We start from the raw sequence: 25,449 nt of genomic DNA, 5'->3' as shown, positions 1-25,449 counted from the left end.
GAGGGGTGATTGATGAAAATCTGTGAGCCTGCTGAGATGTGACGGTGTCAGTGAGACTTCCCTCCCATGCTATGAATTCTAGCAGCCATTTATCCTCAGGTTGTTGTACATCCAAACACTGTCTGGATTTCTCTCTGGAAACACACATAAAATCTATTTTGATAAATGCAATCATTTCTGTACTCCAAAACGATTCAGGTTAAAACAGGAGATGTTTGATGTGCACTGATAATTTAGAGCAAGGCAGACATACACATGTTAATGATGGTTTTTAAATAATACATTACATCGCTATTCATTATTTCAATCTAATACACGTTTGTAGTAAAAAGGTAATAACTATGCGGACACTAAACTCTTGCATTAAGCATTGAAAAATCAGACACAGCCTGCCACAGTGTGCTGATTTTTAAAAGATTTATTATTATCATAGTTTTTGATAGTATTTTATTTCCATTTCAATCTTGATAACGTTATATTATTTCTGTCTTGCTTTATTTGAGCATGTCTGCTTGTTGAACACATTGGCTCACACACAATCTTGACCCAAGTGGCCATTAGAAAAACAACCCATATGTGGGAACTGTTTGGTTTTGGTGACTTTCTGTTTTACTTGGTTCTGCTTGGTTCTACTGTTGGAAGAAGATGGGCTACAAGTCGCAATAAACAGTGTCAAAGACTAACACTTTGTAGACCAAAAAAATCCACAATGGCCAAGTTCAAAACCTGTTATGAATGAATTATAATAAAAACCTTATACACTCACCTACAGCCATGTGTGACATTGGCTGTCTTGAAACTTTCCTCTAAGACAAAGTGAAATAAACAGTTTTAACAGAAACAAAAGTACCCTACATTACTCTGCTCAGTGGTTAAATGGCCAGATGTGTGACTCTAATTAATTCTCTGATGGCAGGATACTACTACTAGTGTGACTACTGATAAACAAGATAAACACAGCTGTAAACTTTATGTTCATTTTGAAACATCAAAACAGCAAAATAATTTTGATGTTACAGATAAAAGTGGAACATTCATTGCTTCGTTAGCTCCCTCTCTGAAACAGTCTTCAGACATTAGTGACATATTATGATGCCGAAGCAGATATTCGTGTTGCCTCACTGGCTCTTGGTAACAGTGGCGTAAACATCTGACTGGTCTGAGCAGTGAGAAAAAAACAATTTCTCTGTTGATTTGAAAGTTGCCGAACTTGTGCGTTAGTGGAGCACATCAAGCACCAGGATGTGTCATTGTAACTAGTGTTGAAGCAGTGATGTAATGTAAATGTAAATTTCATTTTCTCTGATATCTGTGCAGCCTTTTACTGGTGTTTGAAAAGTGAAAGAAATGTGTAGATCTTTAGTTATATAGTTGGCAGTGTGCACATCAGCCCTTCATGTGCCTTCAAGTGTCTTGCTTTTATGTTTAGGTCACAGCTGTACGTTGGTGCAGAGCTCCACATTGTCTCTGGCCCACTATACTATATGCCTGGATCCAGGTCGCACATAGTGTATGTCCACATCTGGGATGAGTCTGCCTTTTATCCTCCTGTGTCTAGTCAGGTTTGCTCTTTCTCAACCCATATGTGGAAGTAGATTCAGACCCTCTAATGTATGGGGGCTGGACTCAGACCAAGGAACCAGGTATAAAATAAAATTATGAGGACACGTGTCCACACAGTATACACTAGAATGTTTGATATGTCATTAAAGCAAATACAAATTTAGTCTTAATTCAGAGTTAATTCATTTTATTCACACTGTGAAATTTATTATTTTTATTTCTATTTTCATACTGAACTGTAGCCTGCACTCCACAGTGCGTATACTGAATCAGGCCGTACAGAATAATTTACTGTCGACGATGTTTTCCTTTAAAACTCTTGCTCAACTCAGGGTTGGTGATGGTCTAAAAATTTTTATGAGATCTTTTCTCAGATAATAACTAGAACAGCATGTTTAGTACATTTAGATTCCAGTCGGGCCGTCTTGTAAATGTTTATTTTTTACAGATTCTCACACCCTTGAAGACTCTGACTTGTTTTGCTATTGATTCTTGTCTCTCTCTGTTGCCGTCTCTCTTTGCCGTATATTTCTGTGATGTGAAGAAGCTTGTAGTTACATAAGATAAATTAAATGTACAGCCAGCATAAATGCTAGTATAATTAAAGTGTGCTTTCATCCCATCAATCAAACATAGCAGGGCCTATATTTGATAGTTTCCATCCTCTCCTGTGTCCTGGCTGAGGAATGTGATCTGTCTCAATCCACCAGTGTCTCCTGTGGCAAACTGTCAACTGTGTGAGAACTGTTGGACCTGGATGGGGATCATAATGTCTCATGGGGCTTGAATCAAGGCCAGACTCTCAAATGAAAAACCGTTTTTGTGTATGTGCAAGTACACAAAATGCCCAAAGAATAGTACAGGCTTATACCTGCAAACGAAATAAAATTTTTTTACTATATTATATTCAGTCTAGTTATTGTAGGAAAACGTTTGAACTTCTACAGTTTATTTGTGTTTATTAAGAATAAATAATATCAATTTTCAGCTTGCTCCATGCTTTTATTCTTGTTATAACTGACCCTCAGATACAGTGGTAAACACTGTGTATTACATCCAGGGGCCAGTGTCTCCATCAGATGTGCGATGTTATTCTGCTTCCTCTTCTTTGTCTCTGGTCTGTGCTACTGCTTAATGGTGCAAACAGATCCGAGCAATGGACGCCGGCTAGACCTGTAAATCTGTCACTTACGGGTGTCAAATGCAGGGCTGAGACAGTGGACCTCCTACGACACGGTTGGCAGCAAAATAACCCTGATGAATTGTCTCATGAGCAACAGTGCCCGACTTCCACACCTCCCTGTCGCCCCTGTGTGGAGCACTTGTTTACCTCTAGCTTGGGTTACATATTGCGGTTGTGCCTTGGCGAGTCTTGTGAAACCAAAGTTATGACCTGGAATCCTATCCTGCGACCCCTGTTTAAGAGCTAAACCTGTAGCGAGGCTGTGCTTACGTGACTGGGCTCTACCTTCACCCCAAACTATTATCAAATGACAAAGTGTGTAGAAGTTTGTGAAACTATTCATGTGCACCGGAGCGAACCACTGTTGCACATCCCACACATAACGCATCCTATTTCAGGTCACACTCAGTTGTACACAGTTAGACGGCCTCTGTGTACAACCCGACCTTGAATGGTGGGAATGTGAGCCACAGTTGACACGAGACAAACACAGTACATATCATTCAGACACATGACAGGCTCTGAGCACTGGGTTATTACCAAAGGTTTGTTTACAGCACAACACACAACCCGCTACTTAAAACATGCACAGTTAATAGAGTTGTAGTTAACAGTTAACAGAAATTTAACATTTTTAAAATCTCATGACCGCAACAGTAAAAGTGATTTTCACTTACGTCAAAGAAAAATAAACAAATATGTATTGCTTTGTTTACATGTCAGTGTTTGCAGTAGCTGCAGAGTGAACAGAACAAAAAGTCAAGTGACACAAGGTCAAAGTGCCTCGATGCCAGACAACGCTGAATAAAGACGGGGGCATTTCATGTCAGATGAAACGACAATTTAATGGTCCATGCCCCCTAATCCACAACATTTTTGCTTTGTTGAGGTTTTTGGTTGTTCGAATTTGGTTCTTCTCAAATGTTGTGTTTGTTGTCCATAGCTTCACTCTTTTCAGGGTTCGAGGCCTAAGGACGGAGGATGTCGTTGTAAAATGGTTTAGATTTCCCTGGATTTCAAGTGAACCTTAACGTAAAGCACTTCACCTTCATTCACAATAAAAATACAGAATACATTTCTAAAGAATGGCAGGATGTTAAGTCAGCAGGCAGGTAAACAGAGCCACAAACAGATCACTATTAATACAGTTATTTCATACAATATATTGATATGTTGTTTGAAGTATTTCTATGCATGTTGAACTTTTGCTCTCTCTCTCTTTAAAGTGTCGTTGGTGGTAAAACATTAAATGTTTTCAGAACAGTACGGCTGATTAAAACCATAACATCTTCTCTGCCAGTAAAACTCCAGTCACATGACTGATCTCGCAGAGCCTTGCACAGATCCTTGCCCCACAGAGATGATGATGGGGGCGGGTTTATAGTCTGAGAACCAGTTACAAGTTTTAAAACTCTCCTGTCATTAACACAGTTTACACATTAACCCAGTGTTCCAAAAGCTCTCCGCTGCATAACCACCGCTGCACTGTTTATTCCCTCACCTGTTTCCGTTTTCAGGTGCCTAATGAATCACAAGTTGTTGGAGAGAAACAACTCTTATTTCCCAAGCGTGCTTCAGTGAGGGGATAATCCACCATGTTGTCCGTTGGATTCCCAGCTCTTCTCTTAAGTGCTGGCAGAGAGGGAGAAGCAAGGAATCTACAAACTAAAAGTTAAAACCTGTGTGGGAGGAAACTGCCATAAGTGGATTTATGTTTAAGAAATGAATTTTACCCCATCAGATTAGGTTTATTTGGACCTGCTGGACGGTGTGAATCACATCCAAGTCGACGTCCAGGTCACACAGTAATAGATCTAAGATACAGCTAATGAGATACTTGTCCAGCAGTAAAAAGCCTGATTGATGACAGTCAGTCACTGTCACTGGATGTTTATTAGCAGCATGCACAGACACAGTGGGCTTCGTGCTTCAGACCAAACCCGTGTTCAGCGTCGAGGACAGATCTGTAGGGTGAAAGTATATGAAATGCTTTTCTTCTGGCAGGTTCAGCAGGAAGCTGATTTCCACACAGAAAACGGGAGAGACATTGTCAGCAGGATAAAAGATTAAAAGTGGAAATGTCAGACAACACATAGAGGAAGATGGGGGGGGGGGGGTGATTATTACGGTTACTCAACATTTCAAAAGAGAAGCTGAACATTACTCAGTGATGGTTACTGCAAGTAGACCAATCCCAAGAATGAGGAGGGGAAAAGGGGAACACTGTTGAAATATCTCTTGTATAATCCGAGCAAATCTAGTAACAACGTTTGCTTGTCCTTAGAGCTCCATGTACCCAGTTCCCCTCTTCTTGGGAATGCAGACTTCTACCGTCAAAGCATACAGTCAAATTCTTATGAAAGACAGTATTTTTTTCAGTGACTCACCAGCATGGGAACAGATAAACCGCTGGCTTCCTCAGATGTTATAAACTATCTAATTCACACATCACATCCAGATTAGCAGCTAATCAGTGAGCTGGTCCTATGACAAGTCCCCCAGTGGCTGCTGCTGGCAGCCAGACTATAACTAATAGTATTAGCGCCCTGATCTCTGAGCCTTGTTGCCTAACCCAAAAGGTACAGTCAGCAACTTCTTGGACCGCTGCGGATTTGAGTGCACTCATTTCTCATCCTGTGGAATCCGTCAAACATTGCATCGTGTTTCTCCCATAAAATGTGTACAGACTTTATAGGAGCTTTTTAAATATTAGAACTACAAATACAGATAATTACAAATGCTTCATGGCTGCAAATTCTACAATAGGACAATGTGATTGCATGTTTATTTCAGAGCATACGTTTCAGCAACATGCTGTATGAATATACTTCGTACACTTCCACACTGGCTCCTGGGACTGCGGTAGTGCTCTTCTGTTGTCCCTACAGTAACTGCAGTTACGTCAGGCTGCAAAGGGACCTCAGGCACTGTTCATTCATTTTCTTCATCCAAATTTTCCCAGCCTTTCTATTGTAAAGGTACTCTTCCAATGATAAACCAACACACACACACAAACACACACAACCTCCTGCCCCAGGCGTTGCTATAAAACAACAGCGGGATCTGCCAGTGACACTGTGTACTCTGGTACTTTTCCACAGATAACTTGTACTGAGAGGCGGAGTGTTGCAAAAAAAAAAAGTGTTTATATTGACTCCTCACATTCCAAACACTCGAGGTAAACTACGCTCAATTCTCTCTTTAGTGTTTGTGTATGAACTGGCTGCTGATCACCTGTTACTCCTTAGCTCTCATCATAATAATTTACATGAGAAAATAGTAGTAATTAAATTAAATGAAAGCAGGTGACACATCTTTCTCTGTTTATTATAGTGTTTTCAGTTTACTTCCATATCCCAAATTACTTTCTATGGCACTTGCCACATACGGCATTGACCTTTCCTCTGCATGTACAATAAATTTTGCTGCTTACAACTGAGGATGCATTCGTTGGTTTGGTGCAACAAAGGCACTATTCATATAGCGCCTCTAAGCATTTTCTTTGAGGTTGAACCACGAGGACGTGAGTCGTTGTCCTCAGATGACCTGAAACCAATGAGATGTTCCAAACAGTGTGATTTATATTTTGGTTGATGTTAATGAACACTGCACACTGGCCTTATTGCTTCAATACACATTCTAGTAAAATTGTCACACAGTAGAAATGTGTGACTCTAAATCAATATTTGTAATGCTAATATGCCAACTTTTGATTCATTGCTGTTATTTTCGACAGTGCTCTGAATATCTTCTAAATCTCTGTGCACCTGCTAACAACAACAAAAACACACGAGTACTGTGCGCAAACCCATAGGATTTATAAGATTTATATCACAAATGCTGACAGGAAGTTTAATGGGCTAATATGAAACTTAGCAGTCCTCTTCTCTGGTGCCTAGTCAGGTTGTGGAAACCACAGATACGTATGAAAGTAATGAACACCAGGGTTCCTGTTTCATGTTTGCTGTGCTTTTCTTTATTCTAACACGAAACTTGCCTTCATTAGGAGACAGGTTGCTTAAACGTGTTCTGGAAGAGATTAAACATATTTTACTTGACATTTTGAAACTCAATATGGTGATGTTGCCACAGGTGGTTTACTGCTCAGGTATGCTGCTTACTCTGCCTGGTGACCTAACTGAAATGTCCCCTTTTAGACCTAAATGTCATCAGGCTTAATGCTAGCTGCCTCACACTGTGCCTTGGAATCCAGCACTGACGTTATAGTGAGTTTCATAATATGAATTTTACAGTGTCTCAAGGCCATGACTACACGGAATGTGCTTTCTTTATTTATCAACTGGTATTATTTTTCTAAAATATCAGAAAACAATAAAGTATCTGCTACAGTCACCTAAAGACTTAGTTAATGTCTTCAAATAGATAATTTTGCCCACATAAACCTTCAAAATTAGCAAGACAGAAGTTCATAATTTAATTGATAATTGTACTATTGTGATTTTCACATCCTCAAAATAAAGAAGCTAAAACTAAAGCATGTTTGCAAAGTTTCAATTTCAGTTGAGTGGGACTTAAAGTATCATTTAAATATTAAAATAAATGTTGATTCATTGACTCATTGTTTTAGCTCTACTGTGCTCTGCGTATATTTCATGACAGGTTGTTCACACTTTTTTTTTTTAAGTCTCAGTGAGCTCAAGACCTAAGAATAAAAATAGTTTCAGTCAGTCAGACAAAAACACAACCACCACACTTCAGGTTATTCACACTAAGAGTAAAATAGCCTCTATTCTGTAAAGAGCTGGCCTGCCTGGATCTTTCCAGTGTACTTGACACGTCACAGTCATCTAAGGTTCAACAATAATTATGCAAAGACTACACACCACCTGCAGTTAAAGTCAACACTTTTCAATAAGACTCATGCAGGCTTCATCCTCCTGGCTCACAGAAACGAATACTTCCGTATTTTCCCCCCCAGGCTACACGTCTGTAAAGAAAGGGCTAGTTTTCGAGTCCTACAGTATTTTACTGACATGACCTTTGATCCCTGCCAGGCAACCAAATGCCTGGGTCATGTTTTGAAACAGGCACATTGATATCTGTCTGCGTCTAGGCCCTAAGGCCAACGGAGTTCACGTGAGGGGGTGGGGAGCCCTTGTTAAAACATAGCAGAGCCTCTCTGGCCCAACGACTAGGAGAGAGGAGAAACAGCAGAAACTGTATTCCAGGGTTGGCTGGCAAGGTCCCATGGTTTTTATGAGAGGCATTCTTCTGACAAGCCTTGCAGTAATTTGGTGTATGGAGAACAGGCAACACATAGTGACAAATAACAATTTTTTCTTTTGCAAAAATATGGTGTTAAAGGGCCAGTCCACGGATTTCATCAGTGTCAGTTAACTAGTCATGGTCAGTTCTGCTTGGTCAGTAAAAACAGCAGCATCATGTTTTCTCTAGAGGAACCTTTTAGAAAATAACCCTGGTGATGTCATTGTGATGTCATCAAGGATTAATGGGCTGTATTTAAAGTCTTTGTTGGAAACTCACTGGGGGCTCCAGTAAAATACATTATGCATTATGGGAAATGTAGTACACATGTTTTTTAGGTTAATTCTCATTAGAAGCCATTAGACATCATTATGCACGTGTAGGAAAAAAAAAAAAACAGTAGAGTGCACCTTTAATTGCTTTTGTATTAACACTTTAAGTTTTCATTCAGAATTTTCTTACAAACAAAAAAAGACTGTCAGGCATTTACTCTGCATAATGAACAAGAAGCACCATGTTTATGCGATTATGTTGATTTGACTCTTAAATGAACACATGCATACCACACACAGCTTTTTGTGTGTTTCACATCTGCTCTTGTTTATCTGCTGTTGCACTGCAGCAATGCCCTAATATGAAGTTAAAGATGTTGCGTTGATATAACCAAGGAAAAGGCTGACTGATCAAATCTACGCATCCTCTTCTTGTGAATAAACAACCCAACCAGGAAATCAGACATTAATCTTCAGACATGGCTCTCCTCACTGACTAAACAAGTTTGGTCTCTTCTTCTTCTCACCAGTAAATATCACTTCTGTCAAAGGATGTGCAGATGAGCAACCCACAGAAACTTAGGTCACTAAAGATAACCGCAGGGGAAAAACATCTAGAGTGAAAACATTAACTAGAAATAGACTGCTTTGTTGCCATAGCCACCTGAAAAGCTGTAATTCAGACCTGTTGAGTTGCACTGCGCATTTATTTTATGGGGAAAGATGCAGTGTGAGTCTGTCTTTTGTGCAACACATGAGGATAATAACAGGAAACTTTGTAGTTTGGTGTGTGGGTGGGAGGAAGGGTTATAATGTTTGCAGTAATATGTACAAGACTTCTGTTAACAATTTAGGGTGATTTTCTTGTTCCTTGTGTTTAATCTTGTTATTATTTGTAATGTAGTCTACCTCTTGTAAACTACTCAGCCTGGAATGTAAATTTCTCACATGATTCCATTTTTATTGATTAATTGCTAGGTTATTAATGGTTACTAACACAAGCATACACACAGCTTTTATATATGCATGCACATGCATCATCACAATTAATACAGTAGGTCCAGCTTTCTGTTCCTTTTCCTCCCAGTGAACTACCTAATCTGCCTGAATATTTGTTTACCATAGCTAAGTGATGAAAGAAAAAGTGATGATAACTTTATATATTCAAAACAGATGAAGAAGAAACACACAAAACCATTATCATTTAACTAAAAAGAGAGTAAAGGCAGAAAAAAATATGTATCTTACTGAATGGGTTTGGTCATAATGTGTCTTAATTCCACAATAAGTGAATTTCTTTACAGAATATGTGTTATTTTATATGATTTCACTGCCTATGTGCTTTAGCCTATACCCAGACAGACTTGAATATACTGTGCAGAGGAGCTGTTCTGTACATATGAACAGAATACAGACTGGATTAAGGTAACACTTTACACATTAAATCTAAGTAGCTACTGAGGAAATAAAAGCACAAACCACTTCACATAAAGAGAGAGAGAAAATAATAACAAACAAATGATAAAGAGTTACAGGTTTTATGGCATTCAGCAGATGAGTCACTGTTCATCTAGAGTAGGTCTAGGAAGATTGGTTCATTGATGTTGTCTTCACCAGGAGTCTATTCTGAATTCTTTTGTCATGTATAATTTTATTTGCATTACCAGCAATTATTGTTACTAGATTTTTACTTTAAGGCCATTTACTCCAGGTAGTAGTTTCTGAGTCAGCATGAATCGGGAATTTCTTGTTAGGTCTTCGTTAAAGATCAGGTAGTTTCTGACTTGTTTATTCATACTTTGGTAAGTACTCCGAATTTTTATTTCCTCCCTTATTGCATCTAAGTGTCAGGCAGATTGATGCACAGCTGTGATGGTGAGAGGAAGTGGTGGGAAGGCAGACCAGAGCAAGTGGGCCTGTTGGAGAGTTGAGGACTTTGCACACACTCCACACACACACCCACACACACACACACACACACTACATTACTTTCCATTTGCACTGACAGAAATAAAGTGTTCGCATAAATCTCCTCCTTGAGATATTAGCAGAAATGTATTACTGTCAACCTGTTGGCCAAAGCAGAAACTATACAGTGAAGTCAGCATTACAGCTGAGTAAGCAAGCAACCAGTGAAATTAAATAAGGCAAACATGTGGTGGGCAAATGTTGAAGAGAAAAACTAAAACGGAGGGGGCTTGTTATGAATCATAAGAAGATGATTATCTTTTCGCAGCTCCTGTGGCACCTCGGCCAGGTTTCAGGCACAACATGCGCTCATGTTCCCCACGGTATTTATAACTCGGTCGCTGACCTTGCACTTGGAGCCACCTACTACGCGGGGAGATTGCCTCGCAGCGAAAAACGCCAAACAACCGCGCAAATCTCTAATAGACTCCACAAGAAGCACAAAAGACGTCTGACTGTCGTGCATGTCAAGCACTCATACCTTATATTTCATATTATTGACGGCTCGGGGTCGAAACGAGGCGGACGGCTGTCGGCATCTCCCCCGCCCCTCTCATAATGGTACAGCCCGGTGTTGAAATTCCGAGAATTGAGCTGCAGCGTTTCTTAGAACTGGATTCTCAGAAGTGGGGATGTACAGAGTTTCGAGGAAACTTTTACAAGGTGACTTTTTTTCCTTCCTATTTTCTCAGCATTAGGTCATGAGTCTAGTGAAGTAGCAGATGCTCATGAGGTTGCCTTGGCTGTACTAGGAGAGAGCTGTTGAATATTTTTTAATATTTAGTGATTCCTCTAGTTAGAGCTGAACTGAGAGATAATTGTGACAGCTGCCCCGTATTTGTCTGTTTTAGACGGAAGTGTGACTTTGCCTCTGTGTGTGCGGATTTTTTAGATCACACTAACACTTCTCTCCGCGTAACCTTAATGCTTCAACAGCCGCTGTTGGAGGGGAGAAACCAAGCGGCAGCATGCGCGACCTTAGTCTTCAGCTTGCTTTTATTTTTATTTTATTGTTATTCTTAAAGTTTCATTTTATTTTCACCTTTTAAGAGTTGTATTTAAAAACACCATTTGGCACAGACGCACTAAAGTGGCGCAACAGGGCCGTCGGTTCGGGTTCACTCACATCCAACTAAATGTTTTCTCTGCGCACTTTTTTTTTTTTCTTCTCTCATTTTCACTAAATAGCCAGAGACTTTTTATTAGAAACAGTTTTAAACAAGCAAATCGTCTTTAAACACGCCAAAGAAATGTGTCCTGAAAGTAGGGGGCAGCCCCCAACATGACCGCTTTCTTGTATTTCTTAACTTGAAACCACTTGCGCTGGTTCCTCGGTGGCTCACAGCCGAAGTTACGCAGCAAAAAAAAAAAACAACCACTCCTTGAAATCACATCGTACGAAATCATTCTCCCTTAGTCTAATATTTGAGGTTTAGGAGTGACCAGAGGGATTAGTTGAACATGAGAGGGGTAAATGTTAATGGGTTAAATGAGACGAGGTCTACTTATGTCAGGGAACAAGAAACCTCTCTGTGTACTGGCAACTTAATCTGAGCAGCCAGGACGGAATGTGCTCAGCGTCAAACACGTTTACAACCAACAGGCTGCAGGGCTGCCAGCAGATAGTTAGGTCTGTGACAGGCTGGAAAACGGCAGAGCAAACTGAAAGAAGACCATCCTCACATCATTTCTACTTCACACACTCGTCTGCTTTTTAAAAACATGTTATCAGAGGTTGAGATTTTATTCTCGTCTCCTCAGAAGTATTATAAACTCTGTTCTAAGTTGAGCCACTAGAGAAATACAATCCTCTTAATTAAAAACGTGTTGTCAGATATTGATCACGGACGACTTAATAATAATGGGGCCAAATGACAAATGAAGCATGGTCCAAAAGGTTTGATGCCTCCCCCCCCCTCCTCCTCTTGTGTTTCTCTCTGCAAAGGCGCCCCCTTGTGAGCAAACAGAGACAAGACGTTTGTTTGGATTAAAGTTGATCTTGACTGGAAGCCGAGAAGACAGGTGGCTGCGTTAGAGAAGAATAAAAGACTGAATTGATGAAATATAGAAAACAATACATTATTATCTTACATAAGGCAAAGTCCAAATAATACTTTTTATTACATGTGTTGTGACATAACGTACTAAAAACATGGTTGAGGTAGGTTCACACTGGTGCCATCATTGCTTTGATGTTTTTTTAATGTCTCATATAATGAACTGTTCTCTTTGCTCTTGCTCAGATTGTGACAGCATGGCCACGACTGCAGATGGCTGCATACAGTTCACACGGCATGCAGGCGATGTCCTGCTCAACTTCAACCGTCTCCGTAGCAGGAACATCCTCACCGATGTCACCATACAGGTGGACGGACAGCATTTTCATGCTCACAAGGCCATCCTGGTGGCCTGCAGGTATGCTCCATCACAAGAGCTGACACGTGACGGCAGCGCGTGTACTGGACTTTGTCAGCGTATCAAATAAAGAGCATTTGTCACATTGATCCGTAGCTGCATGCTCTAATTTCATACCTTTCTATGTAATATTATCGGAGATGATCAAACGTGGCGTTCATTTGTCTTGTTCTCTTACAGTGGCTTCTTTTATTCCGTGTTCATGGACCCACAGAACACAAACCTTAGTGCCATCAGCCTAGACCCCAAAGTGGACCCCAAAGGTTTCTCCATTCTGTTGGACTTCATGTACACATCCTGTCTGAACATTAAGGACAGTCTGGTATTGGCCACCATGAACACAGCCATGTACCTCCAGATGGAGCATGTGGCTGACACCTGCCACAGGTTCATCAAGTCCAGGTACAGTAAGAGATGTCATATTGTCATAGGACAACACACTGTTGACCTGGTACAAATTGGTACAAATTAGAAGGCATCTGACTTGTTTCTACAGGCATCAGTCTCTGAACAATCAGACTGAAGAGGTACAGATCAACTCACTACATCTGGCTGAGGAGATCCCTGCTTTGACACCTCTCGACGAAAAAGAGTCAGACTTTAGAAACACGCACACATCACCTTCATCTCCTCCCCAGGAGTGCAGGGGCTACATGCCTAATGTTTTCAGAGGTATCAACACATCTGGTTCCTACCATGTCTATGGTGACCATCACGTCTCTGCTGGGAAGCTGGAAGGTTCCCATAAAATTGGGATTCCCAGAGGAGAGGGTTTGTCACAGGTACCGAACACCAACATGGCTGACAGTGATTCCACTACCATTATTTCGCACCGGGTGCCACCACACCCCAGTTTCCCCAGCACTACCACTCGACCTGTTGGAGCCCATGGGAGCCTTCAAGGTCATGCTGCTCCCATGGAGGAAGACAGCATTCAGCACCCACAAACGAGCTGCCTAAGATTGTCCCTGGGCTTTAGCAAAGGTGTCATTTGTAGCCCTCAAAGCCCACTCAGATCCGACTGCCAGCCAAATTCACCTACCGAGTCCAGCAGCAGCAGAAATGCAACTATGAGCCTCAAACAGCCTTCAGAACACCCCAAAGACGCAAAGGCCCGCAACTGGAAGAAGTACAAGTTCATTGTTATGAACCAAGCTCCTAATGAGAGTGAACAAGAGGTTCAAGGAGGGAGTGCGGAGGCTACAGTCATGTCCCCTACACTCAGCCCGTGCAGTACTGGTGGAGCAGGTCAGCACAGCGAGATTCAGGGAGACGACGGATCAAGTGAGCACAGAGACGAAATGCCCACGTCTCAGAGTGTTGACAGCTGCAGCAACATCAGGTAGAACTACTGTCAAAAGGGCAAAATTAATGTCAATGTATTATGAACTGTGTATGAAGTCTGTGGTCTTCCTGTGTGCAGCCACCGCAGATGCTCGTCCTGTGGATGTGACAGCCCTCAGCGAATGGAGCTGGGTCACCTTTCACCTGACTCATACAGCAGAGATGAGACTACCAAACTACACTTGGACTATTCCTCCTCCAGCTGTGGTAAGTGCACTCCCCCAACGTCTGGCAAGATTATTTTAAACAAACCACAAGAGGTGTACTGACCTTTGTTGCTTCACTTCTTTCTACAGACAACAACACATCCTTCTGTAACAGTTGTGGCTCCAAGTTCACAGAGGAAGACGCCCTGAAAGACCACATGGTCCAGGTCCACAGTGACAAGCCATACAAGTGTGACTGCTGCCAGGCTGCCTTCCGCTACAAGGGCAACCTAGCCAGCCATAAAACTGTTCACACAGGTAAGACCAGTGACTCTTTTAAGGTGACATATAGTAGACATCTTGGACGTGAGTGTTTTAATATATTGCTATCCCTGCTGATCTAAACTTCCAGGGGCAAAGCCGTACCACTGCAACATCTGTGGTGCTCAGTTTAACCGACCAGCCAACCTCAAAACTCATACTCGCATCCACTCTGGAGAAAAGCCATACAAGTGTGAGACATGTGGTTCCCGATTTGTACAGGTGAGGAAAAAAATAAGAATAAATAAACAGCTGTAACTGTAGGAATGTGTTTCAGTTCATGACTTCTGTCTTTATACATTTAATATATCTTTACATTTGTCTACAGGTGGCCCATCTTCGTGCCCACGTGTTAATTCACACGGGAGAGAAGCCGTACCCCTGTGATATCTGTGGAACTCACTTCCGCCACCTTCAGACACTCAAGAGCCACATGCGCATTCACACCGGAGAGAAGCCGTATCATGTAAGCTTCCTAGTCAGGCTCCTGTACTTATCTATGGTGTCTGCAGGCTAAAAACAGAATAATCCCTTCTTCCCCACAATCCAGGTGTCTATCAATAGTTATAAGTCCTGAATGGCAACCCGGGGAAGCAACGTGATGTTTGGAGGATTAAACTCGTCTTTTATAAAGCGACTCACTGTTATTTCCTTTTCTCCAGTGTGAAAAATGTGACCTTCACTTCAGACACAAGAGTCAGCTGAGGCTTCATCTCCGACAGAAGCACGGTGCAGTCACTAACACCAAGACTCAGTATCGCAGGACACCCGGCAACGTCACTACAGGCCTGGTGAACGCCTGCTGAGTCTGCTTTATGTGTCATTATGTTTTCCTTATGCATTGGCCACAATGTTGTCAAAAGATTTTTATTTTCATAATACAAATAGAAACATAATTATTATATTTACCCTTTATGCATTTGTAAGTGATGCACATTATTTATGTAAGCTCTTTGGTATTTCAAAGATTGTAGAAGTTTATGCTTTCATTGTGAATGTCAAGCAACAGAATGTACATTTTTGAATGTGAATTTGAGCAGGTGTTTCTGTATTTCACAAGTGACTGACAGAAATTCAGCCTGGAAGGACAGTCCTCTTTCTCATTTGGACTGAGAGTCGCTGTTACAGTTTTGCTTTCCATATTGGTACGCATTTGCCCAGTAACATGGCCACCGTTTATGTAGTTTAAGCATTTTTTTGTTAGACTGTTTTTGTAAATAAGATAATATATATTTTCAGATTGCCATCTGCTGGCAGAGTATGAATATATACATATGTTAATTTTGTTTTCTTACATGAAGTAAGCTTCACTGACTGTCAAAAACACAAGGGCTTTTTATTTTACCATTTTATAGTTTGTGGTATGAATTGTAGATTGCCATTCATTTAAAAGAAATAGATATGTACATATATTTTTTTCAATCTTTCTAGGCTCCTTTTGGTATTTTGCACATACTCATTATGCTGTAATTCATATTTTCATACATTTCACATATTTCTACTTGACATGTTGAAGATGTTTGTTAACCCCCTGGCCGCACTTGCTATATTCATTTTTTTCCCCTTGCTGTATTCTGTTACATTTTGGTGCTGCAATGATCCAGTATCGCCAAGGGATCATTAAGGTTTGATTGTATTTTATCTAACCAGATAATGCACTCATGCAAACCGATGTATTCATAGTGCCTTATATTCACATTTTCTAAATGCTTCTTTTCCAGATTAACTAGACTATTAATACAGTTCCAAGTCTGATGGTATGAAAGCCCCTGTACTTATGAAGTGCTACTGTGAGCTTTTTGTATTTGGTACTTTGCTCTGTTGCCATGTGTATGCATGTAAGGTACTGTTGTTTTGGAAGTTGAAGCTGTAATGTGTTGTGTGTAGCTCTTAAAATGCATTTTCACCAGGCCTCAAGCTAAAAATGCTCAGGAATATTAGTCAAATGTAAGCAAATGTCTTACAACAATAAAATGTATATTATCTACAACAGATGTGTTTGTTATTCATGAAACCCTGTCACTCCTGTGGATCTTTATTTATTCTCCTACAGTGAACATTTCCCTAGCTAGTATAGATTTTTCAGGACAAAATTAATTATTAATAATTGCATACATAAATAAATGCTGAAATGCATGAACAAATGCATAAATTACTTGATAAATACTACTATATTGATTAATATTAAAATAAATATACTTAAAATAAGCAAAAAAGAAAAAATAAATAAATTTGCGTACTTTTTATAATTACAGTAATATATTTAACATTGACAAATATATCATTACTCAAAAATATTTGATTCAGCATTTATTTACGTTTTAGTAAATGACTAGTTTTAAAATTCATCTACCAGTAAACGAAAAAAGCTCATACAGTGGTGCTACACGCCCCCTGCTGGATGATCAAATTAAAAGATACCAAGTCTGCGTGCTTTAGTGTAATTGTGTGTGAGGATTTGATCAAATTCGTAGCCTACATTATCATACTTGTATAGTAAAATGTGATAACTAAAAAACACATATTGTATAATACCTCTGAATACAAGTTCTAGATGAATTGAGAACAAAGAAAAAAACAGTGTTTTTACATTTCAGTTTTTATCTCCCTTTCCTCAAGACATTATGGTACAGATTCAACAAACTGTTAATTTTCATCTCTGTATTTCCATTAAACTCTGACTATTTCAAGGTACCACGGCTGTGGTGAAGCACATCAAGGTGTTCTGGTACAAAGTAAATATTCGTCAAAGAATGAGCCATCTAATCACAGAAACACAAAACCTGATACCTATCATGGCAAAGAAGCTCTCATATCCCTGTTACTCTGTCCATTAAATATGAGACAGTTGTATGTGTTTTATTTTGGATGCCAGACAGGTTTCTGCCTAATCTGTAACGTCTTAAAATCAGTCCTAGTCTGTCGTCATTGGGTCAAACAATTATTTGGTCTGAAGCGTTATGGCTGCTTCCAATGACATGATACCCTGAAGACATTACTGATATGATGTATACCACTTATGGAGACCTCTGGTATTTTAAGTGCGTTTGATTGACAAATTAGTGTTTCTGTAAGCCAACATTACATTTTGTTCCTATGCAAAGGCCACAAACTATGATGAAAGACAGTGCAGATGAGTGGTGAGCTCAGAAGTAGCTGCTAGGCATACTTCTCATTCACACTAACACATATTGTGAACACATTCGCAAACAGTGCAGCGCTTACAAAAAAGATGGACGAAAAAAAAATAAAAAGTCATATGAATGTACATATTATAATGTACTTGTACTTGCAGCTGATAAAAAGAAAAACTAAAAAGGTAAATGAATGCTGGCAGCTGTCAGAATTCAGCCCTCTTTGTCTAGGATGGCTTTCACATCAGCAAACACCTGGGAAAAAAAAAAGGGTCACTCTCAGGACACAAACAGAGACTGTATGTACGAGATACACATATTTATACACGTAATTATAACTCTGATCACTCTGAAAAACAAAACAGCAACTCTGCCACAAACAGTTTTACAGTGGGACCCAAAAGAGCCAAAACACCAGTCGTCAGATTATCTGGTCTCAGTGGCATAGTCATACAATCTGAATAGAGTTATAACAGTCTGACGTATGGTGTTGTTTTAATTAATTAATTACATTTTCTTTTGTAATGTGCCTTGGGAAAAGACAAATTTCAGAAGTGATTTTGACAAGTGATCAATCAATCAACCAATGCAAGTAGCTAATCACCAAAATAGTTTAATGTCACATGACTAATCATTAAAGTGTTTCAGTCCTAATCTCAAGTACTTGATTTAAAACAAGTGCAAACATGCAAAATGTCATGTTTGTACTTTGCACTATCTCACATGTGAATAAAAGTTTTGGAAGTTAACAAGAACACCTCAACACAACTATTGACATATTGCAACATTCATTTCTGCAGCTGACATTTACTCACCTCATCAACAGATCGAGAAGCATCTACTTCGCGGACCTTCTCGTGTTTCTTATAGAGTTCAATGATTGGTTGTGTGGACTGCAGGTAGGTTTGGATTCTGCATCAAAGGAAAATGTCTGGTTATTGGGGTCAGAAAACACAGGGGACTACAAAGGGACATAAATTAGGTCAAAACATATATGCAGGTACCCAACAGTCACCTAAATGGGTCAGACATATCTATAATGATCAAACAGGCGTGTCATACTTCATTAGAGACAGATGGAAAATAGTCAACTTGAAGTCAACTTTGTACCTTTTATCCAAACTTTCCCTGTTGTCATCTGTGCGTCCGCTGCTCTTGCCTCTTTCTAGACATCTGTCGATACAAACCTGTGGACAAAAGAGACCTTAGTGTGCTTCTAAAGTGGCTCAGCTGCACCACGTGGTAACTAAAAACAGGATGAGGGGTGGTAGCCTTCTAATTTTCATGACCAACCTCGTTTTTGCAGTTGAAGAAAAGCACAAATTTGACATCAGCTTTTCCGTCCATGACTTTTTTCCACCCCTCTAGGTTGTCCTCGTTGCGAGGGAAACCATCTATGAGGAAGCGAAACATTTTCTCATCTTTCTGCATGGTTTCTTCCATTGCCTTAATGAACAGGAAAAAGGACATTTCTTTAAAATAACGTTTTATAAGTAATAGGGCTGTATTTAAACCCACAGTGTTTGTCTTTTTATTCACTGTAGCTCTCAGTAACTTGTTTTTTTTTTTTGTCTTGCACTGTAAAGTGCCTTGAGACAACTTCTGTTGTGAATTGGCGCTATACAAATAAAACTCAATTGAATTGAATTGCACAATTTTACATTCAAAGATTACATTCACCCATAAGAACTTGATCTAAGGTACAGCTGTTAAGGAAAAGTGCAGTGACGCACAAATCTCATGTCTATATAAACCTATTTTAAAAGCATACAGAGCTTATAGGAAATTAGTAAGATGGTAATGTCTGTTGTTTTGTCAAGAACAAAATATATTAGTATGTAGTGACTAGTTTAAAATAATCTCATCCTTGACAGTATAGCTAGGTTTGTCTCTTGTTAGGCAAACCTGATTCACAACCTATACATATACATACCTTCTTCAATAAGTTAATGGTGATCTCCACTGGGACAATTTTGCCTTCCTTGATGTAGTTGGCAATGAGCTGTCCATCAACTGAGCCCTCTCTAGCTCTCTCTTCTCGCAGCAAGTCCCCAGCTGATAAATGGGTGTAGCTGTAGGCCTGAGAGACATCAAAAACATTTTATTTTGACCATGAAACGTTGACGTCATGTGATGAAAAAGCTACTAGAAGAGACTACTTTGAAGTACGAGCCTACAATTATCAAGAGTTGCTTTTTGATGAGCATAAAAAAGCTTTACATATTTCTGTTAACAGTCAAACTCCACAGTGAAGAGAACATCTTTTTCAGACAAGCTTAAATCCTACTCATTCACAGGCCAAGAAAAAGTTGGTCCCTGTGTACTGAATGAAAGGAGCCTCTGTGCATAGCTGCCATTCAAGCCTGAACACCGCATTTAAAGCACGGCAGCCAACACCCACTGACATCCGTGTACAGGAGTCACGTTAGTCTCTCTTACAGAAGCAATCTCTCAAGTCAAAAACACACATCGAACAGTTTACATCAGTAGAGCTGCAGCTTGACCCGCATCATGACACAGACTTTCAGACAAACATGACAGCAGCATCCCTAAGCAGAGCTCTGGCTTTTCAAACTGCTTCTTTGGGATGAAACGACAAACAAATACATTATGTTTGACACAGCACATGACATCTTTAACACTGCACTGCTTTTCTCTGCTTTCTGCCATTCTTTCGATATCTAGTATGTCTAGTTTATGCAGTAATCTTCATTTGTGTTTATTATTATTAACAATAGCTCAGCTGAGGACTAGTTGCAGAGAACCACTGCAAACTTGATCTGAGCTGCAGAATCTACAAAGGATAAAAGGATACTAAGAAAATAAAGTTCAATGAGGGTATGTCAGGTATGGAAACTGTACAATGGACAGTTTTTAGTATTTACAGTCCAAGGTCATGTGAATTAGAGTATGTTTACGTCTGACTCATAACCTCATACACTTGTGTGTGGTGATCAAGGTAAAAGTTCCTCCGCCAATAAATGTCTATGTCAACATCTGTCTCTGATCAAAGTCAGTGCACTCCAAACTTCCAGTGTCCATTACATAACAGCAACTACAGTGATAAGGGTACAACAGTGTGCAAATGTCAATAAGTTATGTCCTGTTGGCTGTGTGTGAACTGTGTGAAGACAATATTTACACTGTTCACTCAGGTTTTTGACTGTACAACATGAATCTATGGGGAGCTCCATTTTCTTTGACTCAGCTGTCAGGAGAAAATGAAAGTATCAAGATATCAAGAGTACTTTTAGCTCATGTATGTCTCCACAGTCTTTTAATAGGGAAACACGCAAACTCTATTTAAAAATGCTTCCCAACATTGGTTGTGTTATTGCTTGTGTGTCAGGACATGAACTGTGTAGCCTGTGTAGCCTGTGTGGCTAACTAGCTAACTAGCTAGCTGGCTAACTGAGGTTAATTTTAGAGGAAGTTAATGGAATTAAAATAAAATAAAATAAAAATAAAACAGGTTCACAATAAAATTCACTAAACATTTGTCACTACAACAGGTTAAATCTTAACCATCAAAGTCAATAGTCTTCATTGTCCTTTCTCTCCCCATCTCCCGTACCTCCACGATTTTGGAGCACTGGGTCCCTTTTCCGGCGCCCGGCCCGCCAAGCACGAACACAACCTGCGGCTTCATCCCCAGCGACACCCGGTACAACAAGCTCGGCACCCTCTGAGACACGTTACCGATCAAACGACCGATCATAAACCAGCACAGCCAGCTGCAGATGTGGACCAGCGGGTTGTAGGCAGAAACGCGCTCACCGGTGAATGCGTGTCAATCTCGGTAAGTCGGAAGTCAGTGCTACTTCCGCACTGAGGCGTGATGCAGGCCGAAGCCACGCCCACTCGCACTTGTTATTTTTCAGTGCAGAGGTCGGGTGACGCCCCTCCCCTGGCTCCCCAGCATCAGCATCTCCAAACCGAACAACCCGTCCCGGCTTCAAGAAGATGCTCCTCGGTCCGTGATGTTCACCAGCTCGAGGAAACAGAACGGCGAGACCAAAACCAAGCGCGAAGCGGCTGAGTACAGTCACTGTTTTCTGCACATTTGTGCCGCCTCGCTGGCTTCATTCATGATGCACCATTCATGCATCCCCAAGAATGGAAGCACACAGCGAGGAAAACATTAAAATAGCGCGCTATAGCGCTGCTGTCTCGCCTTTATAAGGCATTCTCGGTCATCTGATGAAGGTTTTTTTCATCTAGGTCAGAGTGATGAAGAGCCAGTTTTTTATCTTTTGACGGAGCCGTGTGAATGCAGGGCTAAAACAGGAAAGCCAAGCAAACAAAAGGCATCCAGCCCCCCTCCTCTGACGCACCTGGCTGCCCTGTCGCCACTTGACATGACAGCGCAGAGCCGGGAGCAGAGCAGCAGGATCAAGGGGCACCGACGTGCAGCCGGACGTGTGGACTCGACAAGGAACAGAGGAGCCTCCGGACGCACGGCGGAGAAGCAGCAGCAGCAGCCCAAGGGAGGCCGGATTGCAGTTTCTGGGGACGAGCGCCAAGGGCAGTGCGGCAGTCAGCAGGCAGACCGGGGCGAGGAGGCTGCAGAGATCTGTGATACGTCCCCCCCAGTCCCCACTGCGCTCTCATCTCCAAATCATCCTGGAAATACAATGATGGATGCTTTTATGTTTGATCACTGATGACTGTGATTCTCCCAGTTTGCTGTGTTTTTTCCATCCCAGCCAATCAGTGACGATGGGCAATTAAAAGATTAGATCTCTTTGGGAAAGGGTGGAACCCGGAGGGGACTGATGTGCATACTGGCCAGGTATCATTTGCTCCCTTCCTCTTTGGTTTTGCTCATTTTGCTTGTCGCCTGCACTATGGGCTGTATTCAGAGCATTGCATGCAAGCCCCGCATCAGGCGGGAGAACATTGTGGTGTATGAGGTGTCAGCCTCTATTGACCAGTGTCCCACCATCATTGAGGAGAACTCACCAATTGTGCTCCGTTACAAGACACCTTACTTCAGGGCCTCAGCAGGAGTTGTGATGCCACCGGTGCCCCGTAATGAAACATGGGTGGTGGGCTGGATCCAAGCTTGTACCCAGATGGAGTTCTACAACACCTATGGTGATATTGGCATGTAAGTGTAAAAAAACAACATAAGACTTTAACTTTTTCCTCAGTGTGAATGTGTCTCGGTGGTACGTGTTGGGGTCTGCACTTATCCTACCCCCCCCACACATCTAAACCCTTACTCCTGCACCGGCAGAGCCTCTCATCCTGTCTCTGTGTCCCTCCTGCCGCAGGTCCAGTTGGGAGTTACCAGAACTGAGAGAGGGTCGGGTCAAAGCCATCAGCGACTCCGATGGCGTCAGCTACCCCTGGTACGGCAACACCACAGAGACGGTCACCCTGACTGGCCCAACATCCAAACCGTCCCGCCTGACTGTCAGCATGAACGACAACTTCTACCCCAGTGTGACCTGGGCGGTGCCCATCAGCAACAGCAACACACCCATGTTGACCCACATCACCAGGGACCAGAGCTTCATCACCTGGCTGGTGGCCATGAACTCCATCACCAAGGTGAGATAAATACACAGAGAGCGTTAACACCCAAGTTGAAACTGTTCAAACTCATTTGTCAAACTCATATCAGGAATAAATCAGAAATCAGATTCTGTGCTTTGCCTGAACTCACAGATAGGTCCCGCACCGTTAACACAAAGAGCACTGACTGAACACTGCTCTTGCTTCTTTTTCTTTCTGGTGAAGGAAAGAAAAAGTCATCATTGCCTGAATTTCTCATGAATGTAACCCCCAAAATGGCATGTAAACATTCAGACAGCGAGTATCAAAATGCATACAGTATTTATGTATTATCTCTGTGACAGTGTACTGTGCTGTGCTGTTATTAGGATTGTTTTCTTTTTGAGTGAATCACATGTGTTGTTGTTCAATGTAGAAATCAAAGTTTAGGGGCCAGAAATCTGAGATTACAATTCCGAATCTTGGTTTAACATGTCAGTAATCAAATCAAAGGACATGATGTATAAACAAATTAGGCTTCAACAAAATCTTCATGCAAACTGCACCCCACATATGTACATTATCAACCTTAATAATGTTATGCTACGCTCCTCCTCCTCCAGGAGCGTATTGTGTTGCAGACGGTGCGGTGGCGGATGAGGGTGGACATTGCTGTGGACCCAGACATGCCTCTTGGCTCTCGGGCCTCATTGGTGGGTCGTCCTTACCAAGAGCAGCCACACATCCTAAACTACCAGGAGCCCATTCCTCCCAACGCGTTAGGGAGGCCTAATGCCAACGACGCCCAAGTGCTAATGTGGCGACCGCGGAGAGGAGCACCACTTGTGGTCATACCGCCAAAATAAAAGGCTTCAGTGGTTGCATGGACAAAAATACACGGACACTTGTCCCCGTTCGCAGAAAAGGGAGCACAAAGGTGATGAAGTCATGAAGCCTGTACAAGAAGACAGACCAGACAGCTTCACTGTCCTCAAGATGCCAGCGGCTCATTGTCCTTAAAAGATTTGGACCATAAGCCAGAGTGGATCTTACACGTTGGATACAGCATGGTGTCAGAAAAAGAAATCTACAATAAACTAGTGTCATGGCCCCTGGAGTTAAGTCAACATTTGTTTGACTGTTTTGAGAAGTTCTGCCTGCCTTTTTGTGAAGAAGGAACACTGTTTTTAAACATACCGCAGAGGTATTAGACCACAAGGAGAACTGCATCCTGCATCCTTATGTAGATTTTATTGCATGAGAGAGTGAGACCGAAGAAAATGCCCTTGAGAAGTTTAAGAATAGCATTTGTTTTGTATAACTTGATATCCGAAGACATTTTGATTGAAAAGTCAGCCAAAAAACTGTGGCTGGTTAAACCTCGTCAGTGCCAATAAAGGCCTTCAGCACACTCAGTACCAGAGTTAAAGGATGTATTCAGAAAATCTAAGATCTAAGATTAAAGTATTATATAAATCTTTTTAGGGTTAAGATTAACCTCATACATCGTTCAGATTGTATTAAGAGCACCCACTTGGCATAAATGTCATAAAGAAAAACCAATCTGCTGTTATTTTCACTGGACTTTTGCTAATACACCAAACGTATTTTATTTTCAACCTAGCCTCTGCAGCTGATATTATATTCAAATGTGAAACAAACCATCAGGGCGATGGTCTGGGCCTGTTATCACTTTAAATAAACATCAGCTAATTTTTCAGTAAGTGCAGTGTAAATGACCTGGAATAGTGCTACACAACAAATTTAAAACAAGAGCGTGATAACAGTCAGGGCCACACTCATCATATATCATACATCATCACTGGAGCTGAAGTCTGTAGATTTGATGTGGCACTAACCTGGACATGTCGCACTTTCAAGTTACTTAAACCTTCTGCAATCAGGAAATCTACATCTTAATAGTTTCCTTGTTGAATTAAGTCAGACCTAGTTTAAGCAACATGTGATTTGGGTAAGTGCCATTTTTAATGCTGATTCTATGAGGTCATACCACAGTATGTCCTCATATCATTGACATATATTATTTTACAGTAGGATTCTGCAGATCATCATAGATGAAGGCCTTCCTGTGTCACAGCAGTGGATTGTCCCGAGAGCTCATCCTGGGCTCAGTCCAGGTCCCTGGCTGCCACTCCTCACCCAGGTCACATGACTCATCGTCCATCTGTGCTTCTCCCCAGGTTCACACCTCACCTTCCCACCTGTCTGGGCCTTTACTCTCCTGTCTGTCCAGCCCATCGCACTCATTATCACCATACCAATGATGCTCATTTGCTCTGAAATCCACAACTATGCAACGATTGTAACCATATATTTGGACAATATATATATAAAAAAAAAAAACAACAACAAAAAAC

General features: G+C 41.1%; 3 protein-coding genes and 1 long non-coding RNA gene across 4 annotated transcripts; 2 read left to right on the top strand and 2 right to left on the bottom strand.

Moving 5' to 3' along the window:
- Positions 1-3,572: 3,572 nt before the first annotated feature.
- LOC113171295 lies at positions 3,573-5,302 on the bottom strand. The gene is made up of 2 exons (XR_003299698.1): positions 5,134-5,302; positions 3,573-4,710 (listed from the first exon to the last, which is right to left on the bottom strand). It is a non-coding gene; the product is annotated as an uncharacterized LOC113171295 (long non-coding RNA).
- A 5,490-nt stretch (positions 5,303-10,792) lies between these two features.
- Positions 10,793-16,428, top strand: bcl6ab (BCL6A transcription repressor b). Its single transcript, XM_026374350.1, has 9 exons — positions 10,793-10,875; positions 12,456-12,627; positions 12,808-13,029; positions 13,124-13,969; positions 14,051-14,178; positions 14,268-14,435; positions 14,530-14,660; positions 14,767-14,904; positions 15,101-16,428. The coding sequence occupies exons 1-9, from the start codon at positions 10,845-10,847 to the stop codon at positions 15,242-15,244; spliced, it is 1,980 nt and encodes a 659-aa protein (XP_026230135.1). The 5' UTR covers positions 10,793-10,844; the 3' UTR covers positions 15,245-16,428.
- A 591-nt stretch (positions 16,429-17,019) lies between these two features.
- Positions 17,020-21,402, bottom strand: cmpk (cytidylate kinase). The gene is made up of 6 exons (XM_026374352.1): positions 21,147-21,402; positions 19,506-19,652; positions 18,866-19,018; positions 18,683-18,759; positions 18,388-18,484; positions 17,020-17,827 (listed from the first exon to the last, which is right to left on the bottom strand). Exons 1-6 carry the CDS (start codon positions 21,288-21,290, stop codon positions 17,786-17,788), a joined length of 660 nt encoding a protein of 219 aa, XP_026230137.1. The 5' UTR covers positions 21,291-21,402; the 3' UTR covers positions 17,020-17,785.
- An 898-nt stretch (positions 21,403-22,300) lies between these two features.
- On the top strand, positions 22,301-24,974 carry fam78ba (family with sequence similarity 78 member Ba). Its single transcript, XM_026374351.1, has 3 exons — positions 22,301-22,682; positions 22,849-23,128; positions 23,695-24,974. Exons 1-3 carry the CDS (start codon positions 22,348-22,350, stop codon positions 23,935-23,937), a joined length of 858 nt encoding a protein of 285 aa, XP_026230136.1. The 5' UTR covers positions 22,301-22,347; the 3' UTR covers positions 23,938-24,974.
- Positions 24,975-25,449: the final 475 nt, after the last annotated feature.

This window comes from Anabas testudineus, chromosome 17 (assembly GCF_900324465.2).
Source record: "Anabas testudineus chromosome 17, fAnaTes1.2, whole genome shotgun sequence".
Lineage (NCBI taxonomy): Eukaryota > Metazoa > Chordata > Actinopteri > Anabantiformes > Anabantidae > Anabas > Anabas testudineus.
This window is presented reverse-complemented; position numbering and strand designations above follow the sequence as displayed.

Excerpts from the sequence above, each read along its gene's own strand:
- bcl6ab (XM_026374350.1), top strand. The coding sequence starts at position 10,845 with ATGTACAGAGTTTCGAGGAAACTTTTACAAG. Across the intron at positions 12,628-12,807 it reads GCCATCCTGGTGGCCTGCAG|TGGCTTCTTTTATTCCGTGT; the intron begins GTATGCTCCATC and ends GTTCTCTTACAG. Across the intron at positions 14,905-15,100 it reads CCGGAGAGAAGCCGTATCAT|TGTGAAAAATGTGACCTTCA; the intron begins GTAAGCTTCCTA and ends CCTTTTCTCCAG.
- cmpk (XM_026374352.1), bottom strand. The coding sequence starts at position 21,290 with ATGATCGGTCGTTTGATCGGTAACGTGTCTCAGAGGGTGCCGAGCTTG. Across the intron at positions 18,485-18,682 it reads AGGGAAAGTTTGGATAAAAG|AATCCAAACCTACCTGCAGT; the intron begins GTACAAAGTTGA and ends CCTTTGATGCAG. Across the intron at positions 17,828-18,387 it reads CTTCTCGATCTGTTGATGAG|GTGTTTGCTGATGTGAAAGC; the intron begins GTGAGTAAATGT and ends TTTTTTTCCCAG.
- fam78ba (XM_026374351.1), top strand. The coding sequence starts at position 22,348 with ATGTGCATACTGGCCAGGTATCATTTGCTCCCTTCCTCTTTGGTTTTG. Across the intron at positions 22,683-22,848 it reads ACCTATGGTGATATTGGCAT|GTCCAGTTGGGAGTTACCAG; the intron begins GTAAGTGTAAAA and ends CTCCTGCCGCAG. Across the intron at positions 23,129-23,694 it reads CCATGAACTCCATCACCAAG|GAGCGTATTGTGTTGCAGAC; the intron begins GTGAGATAAATA and ends CTCCTCCTCCAG.